The 16,269-nt window shown below is 48.0% G+C and overlaps 1 protein-coding gene across 1 annotated transcript in view; it reads right to left on the reverse strand.

Annotated features, from left to right (window-relative positions):
• Positions 1-9,079: 9,079 nt before the first annotated feature.
• Positions 9,080-16,269, reverse strand: part of Ltbp2 (latent transforming growth factor beta binding protein 2) — an 88,040-nt gene continuing 80,850 nt past the window's right edge. Inside the window, exons 26-37 of the mRNA XM_059279535.1 lie at positions 15,885-16,007; positions 15,121-15,252; positions 14,688-14,813; positions 13,991-14,134; positions 13,014-13,205; positions 12,674-12,757; positions 11,745-11,873; positions 11,361-11,498; positions 11,114-11,281; positions 10,584-10,865; positions 9,648-9,797; positions 9,080-9,315 (exon numbers count right to left, since the gene is read on the reverse strand). Of these exons, the coding sequence (XP_059135518.1) occupies positions 9,170-9,315; positions 9,648-9,797; positions 10,584-10,865; positions 11,114-11,281; positions 11,361-11,498; positions 11,745-11,873; positions 12,674-12,757; positions 13,014-13,205; positions 13,991-14,134; positions 14,688-14,813; positions 15,121-15,252; positions 15,885-16,007 (1,814 nt within the window). The 3' untranslated portion in view covers positions 9,080-9,169. The remainder of the gene's footprint in view (positions 9,316-9,647; positions 9,798-10,583; positions 10,866-11,113; positions 11,282-11,360; positions 11,499-11,744; positions 11,874-12,673; positions 12,758-13,013; positions 13,206-13,990; positions 14,135-14,687; positions 14,814-15,120; positions 15,253-15,884; positions 16,008-16,269) is intronic.

Consider the following 16,269-nt stretch of genomic DNA (forward strand, 5'->3'; position numbering starts at 1 on the left):
AGAAAATAATTTTATGGTTGGGGGTCACCACAACATGAGGAACTGTTGAAGAATTGCAGCATTAGGAAGGCTGAGAACCACTGCTCCAGCACTTGAATTATATTCCTAGGCTGCTTTAATTTTTCTTTGGAGACGGAGTCTCACAAAATTTCCCTGGCTGGCCCTGAGTTCCCTCTGTAGTTCTGGCAGGCCTTGAACTGTCAATCCTCCAGTCTTGGTGGTGTCCCAATCAGTTGGGATGACAGGCCTGTGTCACCAGCCCAGCTTTATTGCACTCATCGAATGTGTTAGGGATTTATTCTTGTGTCCTAGGAAGCCATTTTCCACTTATAGGGAAAATACATTTTATTTTCATAATCCTGAATCTGCTAGGTTTTATAAACCAAGAGATAACCCCTGGCCCCCAAAAAACAAATTTGGCCAGACCCCTGTTGATACCCGAATTCCTTGAAAAATAGCCTTTCTATTCCATGCCCAAAGAGATGCTTTAAGGTTCTCTGACCATTTAGTAATTGAATTTGTGTAGACTAAGTTGCTTCACCTACCTTATCTATAAAGTATCTTTGGTTTTATGATTAGGGGAAGTGGTTCCTTCATTATTTGTAGGTAATAGAAAGGACTTTTTTGAGAGTGGTTAAATATAAGATGACCAGTAAAATTTGGGTTTCAGATGTACTACTAATTTTGTGTTAATCTTTTTAATATGTATCATACTTGCGTATGTCTATTAGATATGTATTTATTTGCTAAACCTTCCATTGCAAGCCATTGATCATTAGAATGGGAAGCTGTTTTTTTTGGTTTTTGTTTTCAAAAACAGGATTCCTCTATATAGTCCTGGCCATCCTGGAATTCACTCTGTAGACCAGGCTGCCATCAAACTCACAGAAATCCATCTGCCTGTGCCTCCCAAGTACTGGGATTAAAGGCATGCACCACCACTGCCCAGCCAAAAGAAAAGCTTTTTTATAGAACATCAAAAAGTAACCCAATTAGGGGGTTGGAGAGATGGCTCATGGGTTAAGAGCACTGGATGCTCTTCTGGAGGTCTTGAGTTCAATTCCTAGCGACCACATGGTGGCTCACAACCATCTGTAGTGGAATCTGATGCCTCTTCTGGCATAAAGGTATACATGCACATAGAGCACTCATATAAATAAACAAATTTTAAAAAGTAACAATTAACTGCCTATGTAAACAAACAAAATATATCTACTATAAACCTGACAATAACCTCTTAACATTCAAATACTTCAGGCTGGATCTCACCCTGTAGACTAGGCTGGCCTCTAACTCACAGAGTCCACCTGGCTCTGCCTCCCGAGTGCTGGGGTTAAAGGCGTGTGCCACCACTGCCCAGCAAATGCTTATTCTTGATAAGGTATATTTGCTGAGTCTTATAACATTTGATTCTGAAGTATGTAAATTGACTTGCCAGGATTAATGAAGTAAAAATATAAATATAAGGGCAGTTTAAACAATGGCACTAATTTATAACAATGTATTTCAGTAAGTGGAGAGCTCTCTCTCCCTCTCTCCCTCCCTCTCTCTCTCTCTGTGCATGTGTGTGTGTGTCTATATAGATAAAATCAAGGTTCTTAGGAAGCAGCCCTGTGTGTACATGTATATCTGAAGATGCAGGGCTGAAGTTCTACTTTGAAGAATGTCATTGAAGAGGTGGCTCAGTGTTTAAGAGCACTTGCTGCCCTTGCAGGGGACCTGGGTTTGAGTCCCAGAACCCACATGGAAGCTCACAACTATCTGTAACTCCAGTCCCAGGGGATCTGATGCCCCCTTCTGGTCTCTTCTGGCACCAGGCACACAAACATACATGCAAGCAAAACATCCATATGCACAAAATAGAAATAAATCTTTAAAACAAAAGAATGCCACTAGAAAAATGATGTATAACATTCATCACACATCTGTCTCAAGAGCAGCATGTTTTCAAAACTGTATTTCTTTACAAGTCAACCTGAGTAGTAATAGCTATAGAAACCATCAAGATGAGTTCCAGATTACGCTGTGCTCCAAATTATGCTGTGCTCCTGGGCACCCTGGAGTTATTTTAAGCTTTCCATTTTAATCTCCTGTCTCTAAGAACATCTTTGCTTTAATTGGTTTTCTATTTCCATTTTCATCTTCATAATTGGCACAGTCTGTCCTGGCAAACTTCCAATTGTTCCCAGCAAAGTTTCATGTTTTCTAGACATTTCTTTATCTGTTTCTCCATCTTCAAGTTCCACTTTGGCGTATTGATAATCTTCTGCTTCATTCTTAATACTCATCTGAAATGTTAACTTCTCAGCCTCAGGATTGAGTCCCTAAATGACATTTGTCCATAGAAAAGATCTCTACATGACAAGGAGTTCTGCTTTATAATGAGGCTCTCTTTCTTCAAGCTCTGGCAAACCCCAGCGCCAGGGCTCTTCACTAATGGTGTTCCTTGTTTCCTGGGCTCAAGCCCAGTGCCCTTTGCAAGAACTTCACTCACTGTAGACTTTTGGATAACACAGTCTTGTATTCAGAAGTCGTGAGCCCCACTCCACATAAGAAAAGCTTTTTAAAACAAATTCTAATGATTTTTAAGGTGCTTAGGTGTGACACTTAAATGAGCTACAGTCCTGAATAAACTGAGCTTGTTGTTTTGACATTCTCCCAGAGTTTGTGTCGTTGACTCTGTGCCTACTTAGCTCCCTCCCCCAAAGGGAACAACAGCACAGGACCCTGCCACACACCATAGGGGCTCTGGAATCAAACCCAGGTCCTCTGGAAGAGCAGCAATGAATGCTCTTAACCAGTGAGCCTCTCTCCAGCCCCTGCGTCTACTCTTCAGAATATTTTTTTTATGGATTATTGATGTAGTGGTTTAAAATTCCCAAGCACAAGCAGAATAGCTCTTGTTGCTAAATATATTCTCCACTAAATTGCAGTGACCAAGCAGGCAGAAACAAGGTCCCTTAGAGTGCAGAAGCCTGTGTCAGTTGCCATCTGTTCTATTACCAGATGAATTCTGTGTTTAGAAAAAGGCAGGTTGGGGAAAAACAAGAGCAGCACTTCTTTTATGCATGGATCTTATTTATGGAAGAATTTCTTTCAGAGGACTTAATCCTGGAGGTGGGGATTGTTTGGGTGGGAGCTCCATCTCAACCCCTGGCACCCTGGCATTCCTATACCCAAAGAGTCTGGAATATTTGGAAAGAGTCTGGTGGAAGATCTAGCTCAACTCCCCTCCCCATCCCTTTCCCTAAACCTGCCACTTCAGAGCCCATCAAACACAGCTCCTCCCCCAGAGAGGCTCAAGACCACTCCCACAGGGTGTATAAGCAGCATCCCTGAAAACAGGCATCTCCGAAAACAGACACGGTTCTTCTGGTCTCTCCGCCTGTCTCCTCTCTGAAGGGCCGGGAATCACCTGGGAGGGCTTTACCCATTAAACCTGGGCTTTTCCAATTCGGTCTGATTCGGTTTGCTGCGTAGGCAGAGAGGCCTTCAGGAGGCCCAAAACTTATCAGGGATGCTTCATGAGGCAGCTAAAGTGTCAAGAAGTCTCTTGAGTAATTTACACCACCCACGGTGTGAAGAGATGATAGCAGCAAGGGACATTGAGCTCCTTGGTTGGACTAACAGCATTAGCATTTTCTACAAGCCCCTTTTGACCAAAGGCTCTCTTCCTGACAAGTCATAAAAGCTTTCAAGTTTTACTCACTGCTAATACATATCAATGGAAAAATCTTTCAGTCATGCTCCACCCCTGGGCCCATTTTTTTTTTTGTTTCATTTCTTGAGACAGAGTCCTGGTGGCTCACCCAGGCTGGCCTAGAACTCATTCTATAGCTCCAGCAAGACTTGATTTTACAGTCCTTTTAGGAGTTGGTGGGATTACAGCTGTGTGCCACCAAGTCCAATTTACCATTATGGGTTTGGTTTTGTTTTGTTTTTGTTTTTTCGAGACAGGGTTTCTCTGTGTAGCTTTGGAGCCTATCCTTGAACTCACTCTGTAGCCCAGGCTGGCCTTGAACTCACAGAGATCCGCCTCTGCCTCCTGAGTGCTGTAATTAAAGATGTGAGCCACCACCACCTGGCTACTTTTTTTTTTTTTTAAAGATTTTTATTGTATTATTTGTGTCTATCTGTGTCAATGTATGTCATGTCTGTGAGGGTATCTGTGGAGGCCAGCAGAGGATGCTGGATCTCCTGGAGCTGGGGTTATAGACATTTTTAGAGTTACCCAAAATGGGTGCTAAGAACCAAGCTCCAGTTTTCTGGAAGAGCAGGAAAGTATCTTAACCATTCAACCATCTTTCCAGTCCCACTAGACCCCCATTGTTCCTTTTGGTCTCCTTGAGACCAGAGTTTTACTATGTAGCCCAAGCTGATCTTGTTACACTGTGTCAGTTCACACTGGCCTCAAAGTCCTGATCCTCCTTCCACAGCCTCCTGGGTGCTGAGAATTACAGGGACCTGTTTCTGCAGCCAGCTCTTCCCATTATTTTAAAGAGGATTTGTCAAGGCCTTAGTCATTGCAGAATTGGCTTCTATGCAAGTCTGTACCTGAGCCCCTCCTCTCTCTTCCTCTCTGTTGGGGAGGGACTATTGAGCAAGGGGCTCATACAGGCTAGACGGTATGACTTAGTCAGGGTTTCTATTGCTGCGAAGAAACACCATGACCAAAAAACAAGTCAGGAGGAAAGGGTTTATTTGGCTTATACATAGTCCATCATCAAAGGAAGTCAGTACAGGAACTCAAGCAGGGCAGGAACCTGGAGGCAGGAGCTGATGCAGAGGCCATGGAGGGGTGCTGCTTACTGGCTTGCTCACCATGGCTTGCTCAGTCTGCTTGCTTATAGAACCCAGGACCACCAGCCTAGGGATGGCACCACCCACAATAGGCAGGACCCTCCTCCATCAGTTAAGAAAATACCCTGCAGGCTTGCCTACTGCCCATCTTGTGGAGGCATTTTCTTAACTGAGGTTCCCTCCTTTCAGATGACTTTAGTTTGTGTCAAGTTGACATAAAACCATCGAGGATTTAGTATGTTTCATCTTTAGTCAAAATCATATTAATGCAATCAACAAAGAAGACAAAGGATCTATGAGCCTAATTCAGGTTGATGTGTCCTGGCCAATCTTACTGTGCAATTATACTTTTCAGTTGTCTGATGATAGTGACAAGTGTGTGTAAACTGTATGCATTGGTCTGTCTGTATGTTGGGACTGCTGACTGATTTCTAGAGATTAGGAGGAAATCTGTTCAGAAGAGATTAACAAGGACTGCTAATGCTTGAGACTTTGCTTGGGGATGGTTGCTGTGTGGGGTCTTCTTCCATTGGCCATTTAGAACCCTTGCACTGAAATCTTTGCCTTTGTGTATGACAGGAAGAACAGATCTGATGATGGCCGCAGCTGACTCCCAACAGCCGAGCCTCGGAAGTCAACGATTTTTGAAGATGTGGCCATGTACCTCACTAAGCATGCTCGATCAGAAGGCCCTGTACAGGGATGTGATGCAGGGGAGCTCTGCACATGTGGCTTTTCTGGGGTACATGTCAAAACTAAGAAAACATGCCCTACTAGCTGAAAGGATAATATATGAGGAAAATAAACACCCCCCCAAGCCAGCCCTTCCCTGTGCTGGGAAGACAGGATGAAGGTTTAATTCCTTAAGTATCTGTTTGCCAAGGAACGAGCTAGGACAGCCACGTTAGATGATATCAAGTGCGATTTCCTTTGGTAACCATGTGTATTTCCATAAATGTGCTTTGCAGTTCAATAAAGTTGCTCATTTTGATGTGGGGGCGAGGCAGAAAGGGACTGCTGAAGAAGGTGCTTGGGTGACATTTGCTCTGTGAGAACTGACCTCTGACCTTTGGTCTTTTGTTACAATGCCTCAGAGGAGGGCTGACACCTAGCAGGTGCAATCAGATAGAAGGAATAGGCTAGCCCTCCTGGTGTCTCTGAGCTGATGTTACAGATGTGCCTTCTGGAGCACCCAATATCGCCCAGTGAGTCATTACAGTTTGTGTGTTTGTCTGAAAGGCAGAGATTTCCTTTGCTTTTCTTGCCCTCTGGGATTGAAGTCTGCAGTTGCTCTCCCAGAGTTCTTCCCCGTGGAAGCACCACAGAGCTGCTTGATGCAAAGTTGCTTAAGAAATTTAAAAATGATTACTAATTATAAACAACAGGTAAATGTATAAATGGAGAGGGCATTGAAGCAATGGTTAGCCAGTAGCTGTATTTAAAAATATTTTTATTTTTCTTGAGTGGGTAATACATCTACAAATTTAAAAAGGGGGCGATACAATGAAAAAAATCTCAGTATTTTATTTATCCACCCTGTCACTCTCCCATAAGCCATATTGTTTTCAAGAGTTTAATCCCATAGATATGAAATAACACATGTACAACAGTACTCGTTACAGCATCATGAACGAAGGTGGGCAACGGGATTGTCTGTCAGTGAGGGACTGGCTGAGTAAGTTATGGTTTATCCATTCCATAGAATAGTATGCAGCTATAAAATAGAATGAGACCATTGATTATTGTTTTGTAGCTCCGGCTGTCCTAACTCTCACAGTCCTCTTGCCTCAGCCTTCTGAATGTAGGCATTATAGGTGTGTGCTACAACACTAGGGCAGCGTGAGATAATTCTGTATGAGCAAGTAGAGAAAAAAAATGTAGCTGGATGTGGTGGTATGCACTTGTAGTTTCAGCACAAAGGAAGCAGAGGATCATTGGTTCTAGGCTAGCTGGCCTACTTTGTAAAATTCTGTTCCAAAGGAAGAAAAAAGAAAAGCAGGGGGCGGCATTGTGCAGAACAGCACAGTGTATTATTTCTGCTTTTAATAAAAGGCAATATTTGTATGTGCACACAGCATGTCTAAAGGCTGAACAGGAATACAAAGGGTGGCCGACTCTGAGGGCAAGAGCACAGTGCCATCAGGGCATGCTTGGGCAATGGTAGGGTGAGGTGGAGTGGTGGGGCTGAGGTTACTAGCAGTCCACTCCTCTTTAGACAGATAGCAGCACATCTTCCACACTGTTCTACAGCCCCCTTCCCCAGTCTGTCGGGATATCTTTCTTGACAGGGTGTTTAGATTGCCATCCTCTTCCTTGAGTATCCCATAGAAGTTGTTTCTAATCTTCTGCTAGTACAAACAGTGCTTTAATAAATAACCTCTCACGTATGTGATTCCGTATTTGGTGAGAATATGCCTGAACGTTAAAGTTCTAGAAGTGGAATTTTCGGGTCAAAGGTTTAGCTTTGTGCCTGTTATAACTGTGAAAGACATTGCCATAATGTGCTCTTCAGACGCTGTACAACACACGCTTCCAACAGGTGTCATGAGTGTGTCTCAGCAAAGGCTTGCCACCAGCAGTCTGAGCAAACTTCGATCTTAGTCAACCTTTAAAACGTATCTTCACTCTTCTCCCTCTTCCCCTGCTGTGTTAGGAAGGGAACCCCAGGCTTTTATGCACCCCAGGTGAGCACTCTACCAACTACCTAAATCCCCAACTCTCACTGCACTGTAAGCAGCACTTCTGTTAGGAACAAAAGAATATTTCATTGTTTTTTTTTTTTTGTCTGCTGAGGATACATCAACTGGATAATGGCCTACAGAAAATTATTTAAGCTTCCTGGGTCTCAGTTTTCTTGCCTGTAAATAGGAATAAAGTAGTAAGTGAGATGGTTGTATGGTTAAATGGAATCTATGCACAACACTCGTTACAGTGCTCAGGTATAGCAGGATTCAATAAGTTACATGGCGGCTGGTGATCAGAGCAGCAGGGAGAGCAGGGCAGATTAGATTTAAGAAGTAGCAGTCACCTCCATGTCTTCTGTCACATGCAGCCTTGTTACATCACCGCCAGTCAGGGAAATGCAGCGAGTCTGCCTTGTCTTAGGATAGTATCGGACCTCCCACACTGGAGCCCAGTCACCGGGGACTGGTGGAACTGGACGTGGAGAGCACACGCAGGTTCGTTTCTAATCTCACCTTTAGACTGAACCAACGTGGTAAGGTTGGCACAACAGGAAAGAAACACAAGCACAGAAGAGTCCAGGTGAACATTTCTTTATTCCATCATGCTCCTGAACTCCCAGCTAGCTTGTTTGGAAGTGCTTCTCCTAGAGGGATTCCAGACACTCATTTTTCTGCAGGGAACAAGGGCAAGGCTTTCTGAGTAGAGGAGATCAACAACATTGAAAACGCAGCTTCCTCTGGCAAGACCAAGCCCATCAATTTGGGTTTCACAAAAAGCCCAGAAGAGATTTGGTTCCTGAAGGGAACATGAGTAGCTAATGAAGGTCTTTGGAGATGGGAGCCTCATCTTGCGGCAACCCTCACTAGTGGTGCATAGAGGCTATATGGTGGCTTTGAGTAATTTGCCCAAAGCCACTCAGTGTTTTCGATCTGTATAAATCCTGGCTCCTCCTCTTATATCAGCTCCCCATGGCTTTTGTATTTCTCTCTTGCTGCTTCTCGGGCTTGTTTTTCCTCTTCCTTTGTGTTTCTTACACTCAGCAAGTTAGTATTAGTCTTCATCCTCTGAGATGAGGGAAACTGGTCCCCTTCCTGGGGCCACAGACTGTCTACAGGGCGGAGAGGTGGCAAAAAGAGCTCACACCAGATTGCCTGGGCGGTTGTAGTTCGGAGAGGTGGCGTTGGAGCTATCCCCCAAACTTTTCCAAACCCTGTCTTGCTCCACAGATAGTGAAGGGCCATCCCAGGGCAGAGGTAGCCGCTGTCCCAGTTATGGAATCATCCGGATGATGTGTGGATCACAGCTGGAAAGAGGTGCCTGCATTTTCTGCACAGCCTAAGCGGAGTGGATGAGGACTCTTCTGAGGAGCGTCCTACAGTGAGGCCCCGAGGACAGACAGATGGTAGGCTGTGTCTCATGGCCAGTGGCTGAAGCATTAAAATATTTGTGGTGTCTGAGCCAGGCAATGGCATAGAGGCGGTGATGGAAGCTCACAGCCAGAGCTAAGCTGGAAGAGATTTAAAAAAAAAAAAAAAAAAAAAAGCAGGCAAGGCTGACAACCTGACTGCAGAGCCCTGACCTGATGTGCCACGATGTTTGCCCAGCCAGGGAAGCAATCTTAAGTTCCCAGGCTATGGCGGAAGCCATTTCCAGAGAGCTAGCTGCCCACGGTGATCCCTCACGTTTACTCCTTGGCCGCACAGTGTGGGGGGCCTGGCTCTGCCACGTAACCTGGGGAGCAGTGGCAGCGATAGGAGCCCTCTGTGTTCTCGCAGTGACCGTGTGCACAGAGCGCCGCAGGCCCGTTCAAGTCTTCGCACTCATTCACATCTGCAGAAGCAAAAAGGAAAGCTGTAGGGTGCGCTCTGTCCCTTAGACCGGGTCCTGCTCCCTTACCCTGGATATGCCACCCAAAGGCTGCCTCCCCTCACCAAACCAGACAACTTAAGGGCAAAAACCAAGAAGCAGTGATCGTTTAGCATGCCCAGGACTGTGCCTTCTGGACTGTTTCTCTTCTGTTGGGGACCATCCATCGAAGGACGTTCCCAGGAGCTTCCGCAATCACTAGCTTGACACATGCCCACTAGGGGGCAGCAGCGCACTTCCCAGCTTCCCTAAGCTCAGTCCCGTGACAGGGGTCATTCTCACTGCTCCAAACTTACCCACACAGGCCATGTGGGCCGCATCCAGCTGGAAGCCTTCAAAGCAGTCACAAGTGTAGCCCTCCCGCACACGCACACAGCGGCCATTCTCACAGCCGTTCAGGACGCCACATTCCTCAGCCTGAAGTCCTTCAAAGGCGGCCAGTGGTTCTAAGGGAGGGTCAGAAGGAACAATACTGAGGCCTGTGTTTAGACCCCAGTCTCTCACTAGGACCTACACCTTCCAGTACAAAGGTTTTCACTGTTGAGTGCCAAGGGTGGGGTTGTGTTGGTGGACTTTTTTTTTTTTTTTTTTTTTTTTTAAGATTTATTTATGTATGCAGTATTCTGCCTGCATGTATGCCTGCACACCAGAAGAGGGCACCAGATCTCATTACAGATGGTTCTGAGCCACCATGTGGTTGCTGGGAATTGAACTCAGGACCTCTGGAAAGAACAGCCAGTGCTCTTAACCTCTGAGCCATCTCTCCAGCCCCACCCCCTACTTTAAGCTAGTCTTTTCTTTTTAAAGATTTATTTTATGCAAATGGTGCTCTATCTGCATTTACTACTTTATGCCAGAAGAGGGCACCAGATCCCACTGTAGATGGCTGTAAACCACCATGTGCTGGCTGGGAACTGAACTCAAGACCTCTGGAAGAGCCGCTGGTGCTCTTAACCGCCAAGCCAGCTCTCCAGCCCCTGTGTAGGTGGATCTTAACAGTCCTAAAGAAAGACACTGAGACTAAAAGCCATACTCTCCTGAAGGTTTGGAGTGACAGCCACATACGGCAGTGTCGGACCCAAGCCTTTCGGAGTTACGTCTTGACTGACCATGACCAGTCAGTGTCTTTCCCCTTCCCTGTCTCCATCCCTCCAGCAATATAACTGGCGGGCAGATGGAGGGGATGAAGGGAATAGAAGTGCCTATCTGTTTTCCAGTTTTGCTACACATACCTGAATGGCTGGCCACGTAACGGGGCTCAAGTTCAGACGGCTGTAAAGGAGGTTCAAGGAGCGGTGTGTTATCTCCCAGCTGACTGGCCATGTTGGAGAAGGGAGGCTCGGGAACGGTGTCCTCTGGGCCCAGGTAGTTGTAGAAAGGGGCCCCATCTGGGCCATAGAGATTGTAGGGCAGATCATCTGGGCCAGGGCCATACTCATAGCCTGGCCGGAAGTGGATCCCTGCTTCCCGCTCTGCCTCAATCCGAGCCACATTGCACAGTTGAGCATAGACTTCTGTTGGGGAGGAAGGAGAAAGGGAGCTGGACTTGAGCTCCAGCCAGCTAAAACTTGGTGAGCTGGTTCATCGGGCTCTTCGCCCAAGAAGAGAACATGTGGGGATTCCTGACCACGCTGGCACCTCTCTCTGTCCTGAACGACTGGGATGGAGGAGGAAGCCCCTGCTCAAATTGCTCTCCTTATCCTTCCAAGTTGATAGTACCCGCTTCCCAGAGCTATGCCCGGACCTGCAGGCACCCTCTTACCAGAGCTCCTGGGAGGGCACAGAGCACACTGCTGGCTCCATGCCTCGCCATTCTGGCAGCAGCATTCTGTGTAGGTAGTATGGTGCCCGCGCAAGGGTTGGCTGCACACGTCATTGGTGACTTTTTTCCAGCAGATGTCCATGTGGATGTCATGGTCAGGGAAGTCCTCTGGCGGCACAGACCCCAGAAGAATGTGAGTTCCAGGCCAGGTCTGCGCCCCCTGTGGTCCACGCCCCCGTCTCCTCACCTGTGCTGCTGGTACTGTTCACACAGCGTTGCCCACTAAGGTCGAGGATGAGCGGGGGACTGCAGAAGCAGTGGAAGGAGCCCTCTGTGTTCACACACTCTCCATTCTCACAGGCCAAGTCCTGGCACTCATTGTGATCTGTGGCGTCAGGAAAAGGTGGAACAGGGTCACAGTGGCCTTTTGACAGACAATGCTCGTAGATGGATTCGCCTAGGGAGGCCGATGAAGATGCCCATACTAGAAGGGCTCTCTCCAGAGACAGTATCTGACAGCACAGAGCTCCCCTCACCTCAGACCCGCCTGTTGCAGTGGGCATCTTTCCCAGGAAGGGGGACTCCCAGCAAGAGTGGGACTGGGGGTTAGCAGTCCCATGTGAGTCCTCACCCTGGCACTTCCTGCTGGAGGCGTCGTAGTGGTAGCCAGGATTGCACAGGCAAATGTAGCCCGGCACTGTGTTGAGGCATCGGCCATTCTGGCAGAGAGCAGGTCCGAACAGTACGCACTCATCAGCATCTGAAGGGGGGCAGAGTGGGGCAGGAGAAAGAAGGGGAACAGAGTCAGACGCTCTACATCCAGCTGTTTGAGTGAGTTGGGCAAGTTGCTTAGGTTCTTCTTGACTTGGTTTCTTCTCTAAAATACTACTTAACCTCTTATAATGAGGATTATGAAATGCTCATACCCATAAAGCACTTTAAATAGTTCTTGGTACATAGCAGACACTCAAGAAAAGCTACTTTTGGGGCTGGGGTGTTCAGTGGAACAGTGTCTGCCTTGTATGCATGAAGCCATTGGTTTTATTCCCAGCAACTCTCTCTCTCTCTCTCTCTCTCTCTCTCTCTCTCTCTCTCTCTCTCTCTCTCTCTCTGTTTGCATTATTTCCTCAGGACTAGCCTTTGGAATAAGGCACACACCAAGGAGCCCAGTGCTGGGAACTCTCCAGTGAGAATATGAGCCCCCCAAAGTTTCTGCTTTGGTGGGTGAAACCAGAGGGATAGCTACGGCCCTCACCTGTGTGGTAGTGCAGCACCCTCAATCTGTGTCCAGTATGGTGGAGGTGAGGTTAAACACCAGAGTGCACCCTCTAGACTTGAGGGAGCAGGGAAACTGAGCTCAGGGTCATGTGAACACTCCAGGAGGATCTTGGTTAAAACTTTCTGGCTAAAAATATCAGGGATAGAAAAGCCCCAGAGCCCAAAAGACAGGAACTACCTGGAAGCCAGGGCTGGGTGTAGACCTCCTGGGACATCATAGAGGTCTAGGCCAGGGTTCTACTCGGGCAAGTGAAGTCTGAGGAGGAGGGTGCTGAGGATTACCTGTGTACATGGTTTGTCCAAATGTCCAGGCTCCGTCCACAGGGATGTAGCCTTGACCACTGGGGCAGAGCTCACTGAATTCAACTGTGGAGGAAGGCATCCCAGCTCAGAGAGGGAATGTTAGTCTCCCTACCTCCACTGTTTAAGGATCTAGTTATATAATAGAGGCTGGCCCGGAACTCTGCTATGTAGCTCAGGCTTGCCTCCCACTCAGGATCTTTCTGTTTCAGCCTCCTGAGCGCCAGAGTTACAGTCATGTGTCATCACCCCTGGCTCCATTCTCCATGAGTGTCACACTGCAGACTGACCCTAAGAGTGTTTGTAGCCCTTGAGGCCTTACCTGAGTCCTCAGATGGGCAAGGGTCACAGGCTTTCCCCCATCTGGCACCCTGAGTACAGCAGCATTCAGCCTGGGTGGAGTTCCGGCCCAGGATGCTAGAGCAGGGAGGACCACCATTGTGCTCAGAGTAGCATTCCATGCGGGTGAGGCCTGGAGCTGGGTCCCCTTTTGGGACCTCAGGGATTCTCTGAGCTGTGGGTGACAGAAGCCCCTTATCACTGTTTGTTCAAGACCCCTTGAGGTATCACTGCCATCAAGTTGATCTGTTAAATAGAATGTCTGTATAGAACCTTATGTGGTACCCTGAGCATCACTAGGCGAGACTACTGTTATCATTCTCTACTACAAAGAAACTGCACCTAAGAAGTTACAATTAAGAAGTTATTATGGGGTGAAACGGGGCTCTGATGCCCAAGCCCCTGATGTTTCTAGTGTCCTATTTGCTCACACCCCCCTATGAGTAGTACCCATCCCTGGCATACCATCTGAGCATCCTTCTGATCCCTTCCGATTCTCAGGGACCCCCAAACCCTCTCCCCTCCATTTCCTCTTACAAAGTTCCCCTTGACTTTTTACAGGTCATTGAAGCCAGCTGAGGTCTGGTCCAGCCTGGGGTAAAATGGCAATGAGGAGGGGAGGGTCTAGCTTAGCTCAGCTTCAAGGCCTCCTTCATCCAAAAGACCCATCCAAGGATTGGTTGGATTCAGGGTCTTTACTAAACTCCATCTGGGGCCCCTGGGAAGTGCCCCATAGCACCCTGAATTTCTTTAGGTCATCCTAGACCTTCAGTAGAAATGTTGTCTGTGTGGCACTCAGACTCCTGTCCCCTCCATAATCCATTCCTAACCCATACCCCCAACACCGGCCCAATGAACCCCACTCAGTGGCAGGAGCTAGATCAGCGGATGGTGTTTGTAAGGCAGAGTCCTCCTGGAAAATGGCAGGAAGGGAAGGGGCCCGAGTCTCCCGGATCTCACCTCCAGCCACCCGAGGACGGCAGTGTCCTTCTTGTGCGTCATACTCCTCGAGGTCACTGGCGCACAGGCACAGGAAGGAGCCTTCCACGTTCTCACAGAGTGCAGCCCCACACACTGCCAGCATGAGCTCACACTCGTTCACGTCTGCCAGGCACAAGGACAGACTAGTGTCCAGAGAAGAGGTAGCGAATGCACCCTGCCCCCGATTCCAGCCCAGCTAGGCAGGTTCTCATTCCCCCCCCCTCCCCAAAGAGAACCGTGCTTGGAAGAAGCAAAAGTGGATGTGAATTAGCAGAGAGGGGGACCGGCGGGCAGAGGGCCCGGGAGGGAAAAGAGGGGAAGAGAGGCTGAAAATGGTTATAACAGTGAACGCAGAGGACAGTTCCCTCCTCTGGACATCTCCTGAGCCCCCAAGTTCTCCAGGGAAGTGAGTGGGGCGGGAGGTCTCTTCCCTCTTGTGCTCGCCCCTTCTGGGGCAGGACTGACCCTTCTCCTACCAGTCCAGCAGCAACGCTAGCTGGAGGGGAATCCTCTTTCCCTTGCCCACCCTTTGGGGTCCTGTCATGGAGCCATGCAAACATGGATGTTTCGGGAGAGGGTACCACCTCCTTTCAAAAAAGACAAAGAATTGGTAGAAACGAGAAGGGCCCAAGGGCCTTTCCCAGCCCAGACCTTGGGTAGCCCGCAGGCTTCTCACCAACACATTCCCAGCCTGAGGGTGAGGTCTCGAAGCCCTGGTCACACAGGCATCGGAAGGACCCGTCCGTATTGTCACAGAAGCCGTGGCTCCCACACACAGTGTCGTTGGCACACTCATCTATGTCTGGGGATAATGGAGACTAAGGTAGAGGGTATGCATGCTCTCTCTGTTTGCTGGGAGTACTTACTTATCTGGTCTATTAACACCAAGATTTGCAAACAAACAACCCCTGGACCCAGCACAAGAAAGCTATAACTGTAACATTCCTCTTAATTTCTTTGTAAGCTTCTCTGTATGGAAAATACACAAATTTCAAACAACTGTTCAAACAGTATCCTCGGGAGAAATTGTTTCTAGTTCAATGCAGGGAAAAACAGATGTCCACAGCTTTCCTCAGCCCTCCCTCCTCTCTCTCCCTGTTCCTACTCACCAATGCAGTCTCCAGTTGGGGCCATGTAGAAGCCAGGTTGGCAGCCCAGGACACAGCGGTAGGAACCAGGGCTGTTCTCACACCGCCAGGCTCCACACACTGGGTCTTCCTCATCCTCACACTCATCAATATCTGTCCCCAGAGCCATGAGAAGAGGCAGATGTGTGGCTAGGTCACTGTTCTGGCCCCACCTTGCTGACATTACAAGCTCATATCCCACAACTTTTGAGGTCCTTGGTCCGTTTCAAATCATTACACTCATCTCACTCCCAGGAGATTAATTCAGGATCATTTCCCCGACCCAGCACGGCTGAGCATTTAGGAAGAACCCTACACCCCATTCAGGAAGCTCTGAGCGCTCAGCCTCCTCCCCTCTGATCCCCAGCAAAGCACTCTGCCTTTTTCACCACAGTGGGGTTCAAGGAGCTTTCTTCAATATTTATCTCCCTTATTCAATTTCAAGATCGTCTATAACCATTGATCCTACCAAAAGACATTGAACATAGCCATTGTTTAATATCTGCTGAACATATTCGACTTTTAAAACTATGTTGTGTCCTCTGCTGGCACAAAGATTATGATTGTCTTTATTATGTCAGCCTTGGGTCATCAGAATTGCAATAAATGCATTAAACTTTGGGTTCTGTAGAAAATGCTGCATTTCCTAGGACGCTGTGTTCCATGTTCCAGGGAGCTAAGGACCACGCAGGGACAGAGGTGGACAGAGGTGAGGCAGGGTCCCATCCAATCCCTACAGTCCTTACCCACACACTGTCCACTGTCTGGGGAGGGCTGGAAGCCAGGCTCACACAGACAGTTGAAGGAGCCCTCTGTGTTGACACAATGCCCTCGTGGACATGGGTCTGTGGCTGCACACTCATCAACATCTAGGACAGAGACGGCAGTCAGCCGATGCAGCCGTGGCTCTCTTTAGAGCTTGTTAGAGCCCCGAGCTGCTTCCTTTGGACCTCGAGAAGCCGATAGGAGAGTCAAGGAGAAGCTCAGGGTAGGAAGATTGAGGGACTGTCCAGGCCATGCTGTGGGGAGGCTTTAGGGCTGGGGCTCTGTTAGCAGAAGGGTGACACTAAGACTCTGGAGAGCATGCACATCTGCCACAGGCATCACAGGGATGCCCCTCTGCAGACTCCG

The sequence above is a fragment of the Peromyscus eremicus genome, chromosome 14, assembly GCF_949786415.1.
Source record: "Peromyscus eremicus chromosome 14, PerEre_H2_v1, whole genome shotgun sequence".
Lineage (NCBI taxonomy): Eukaryota > Metazoa > Chordata > Mammalia > Rodentia > Cricetidae > Peromyscus > Peromyscus eremicus.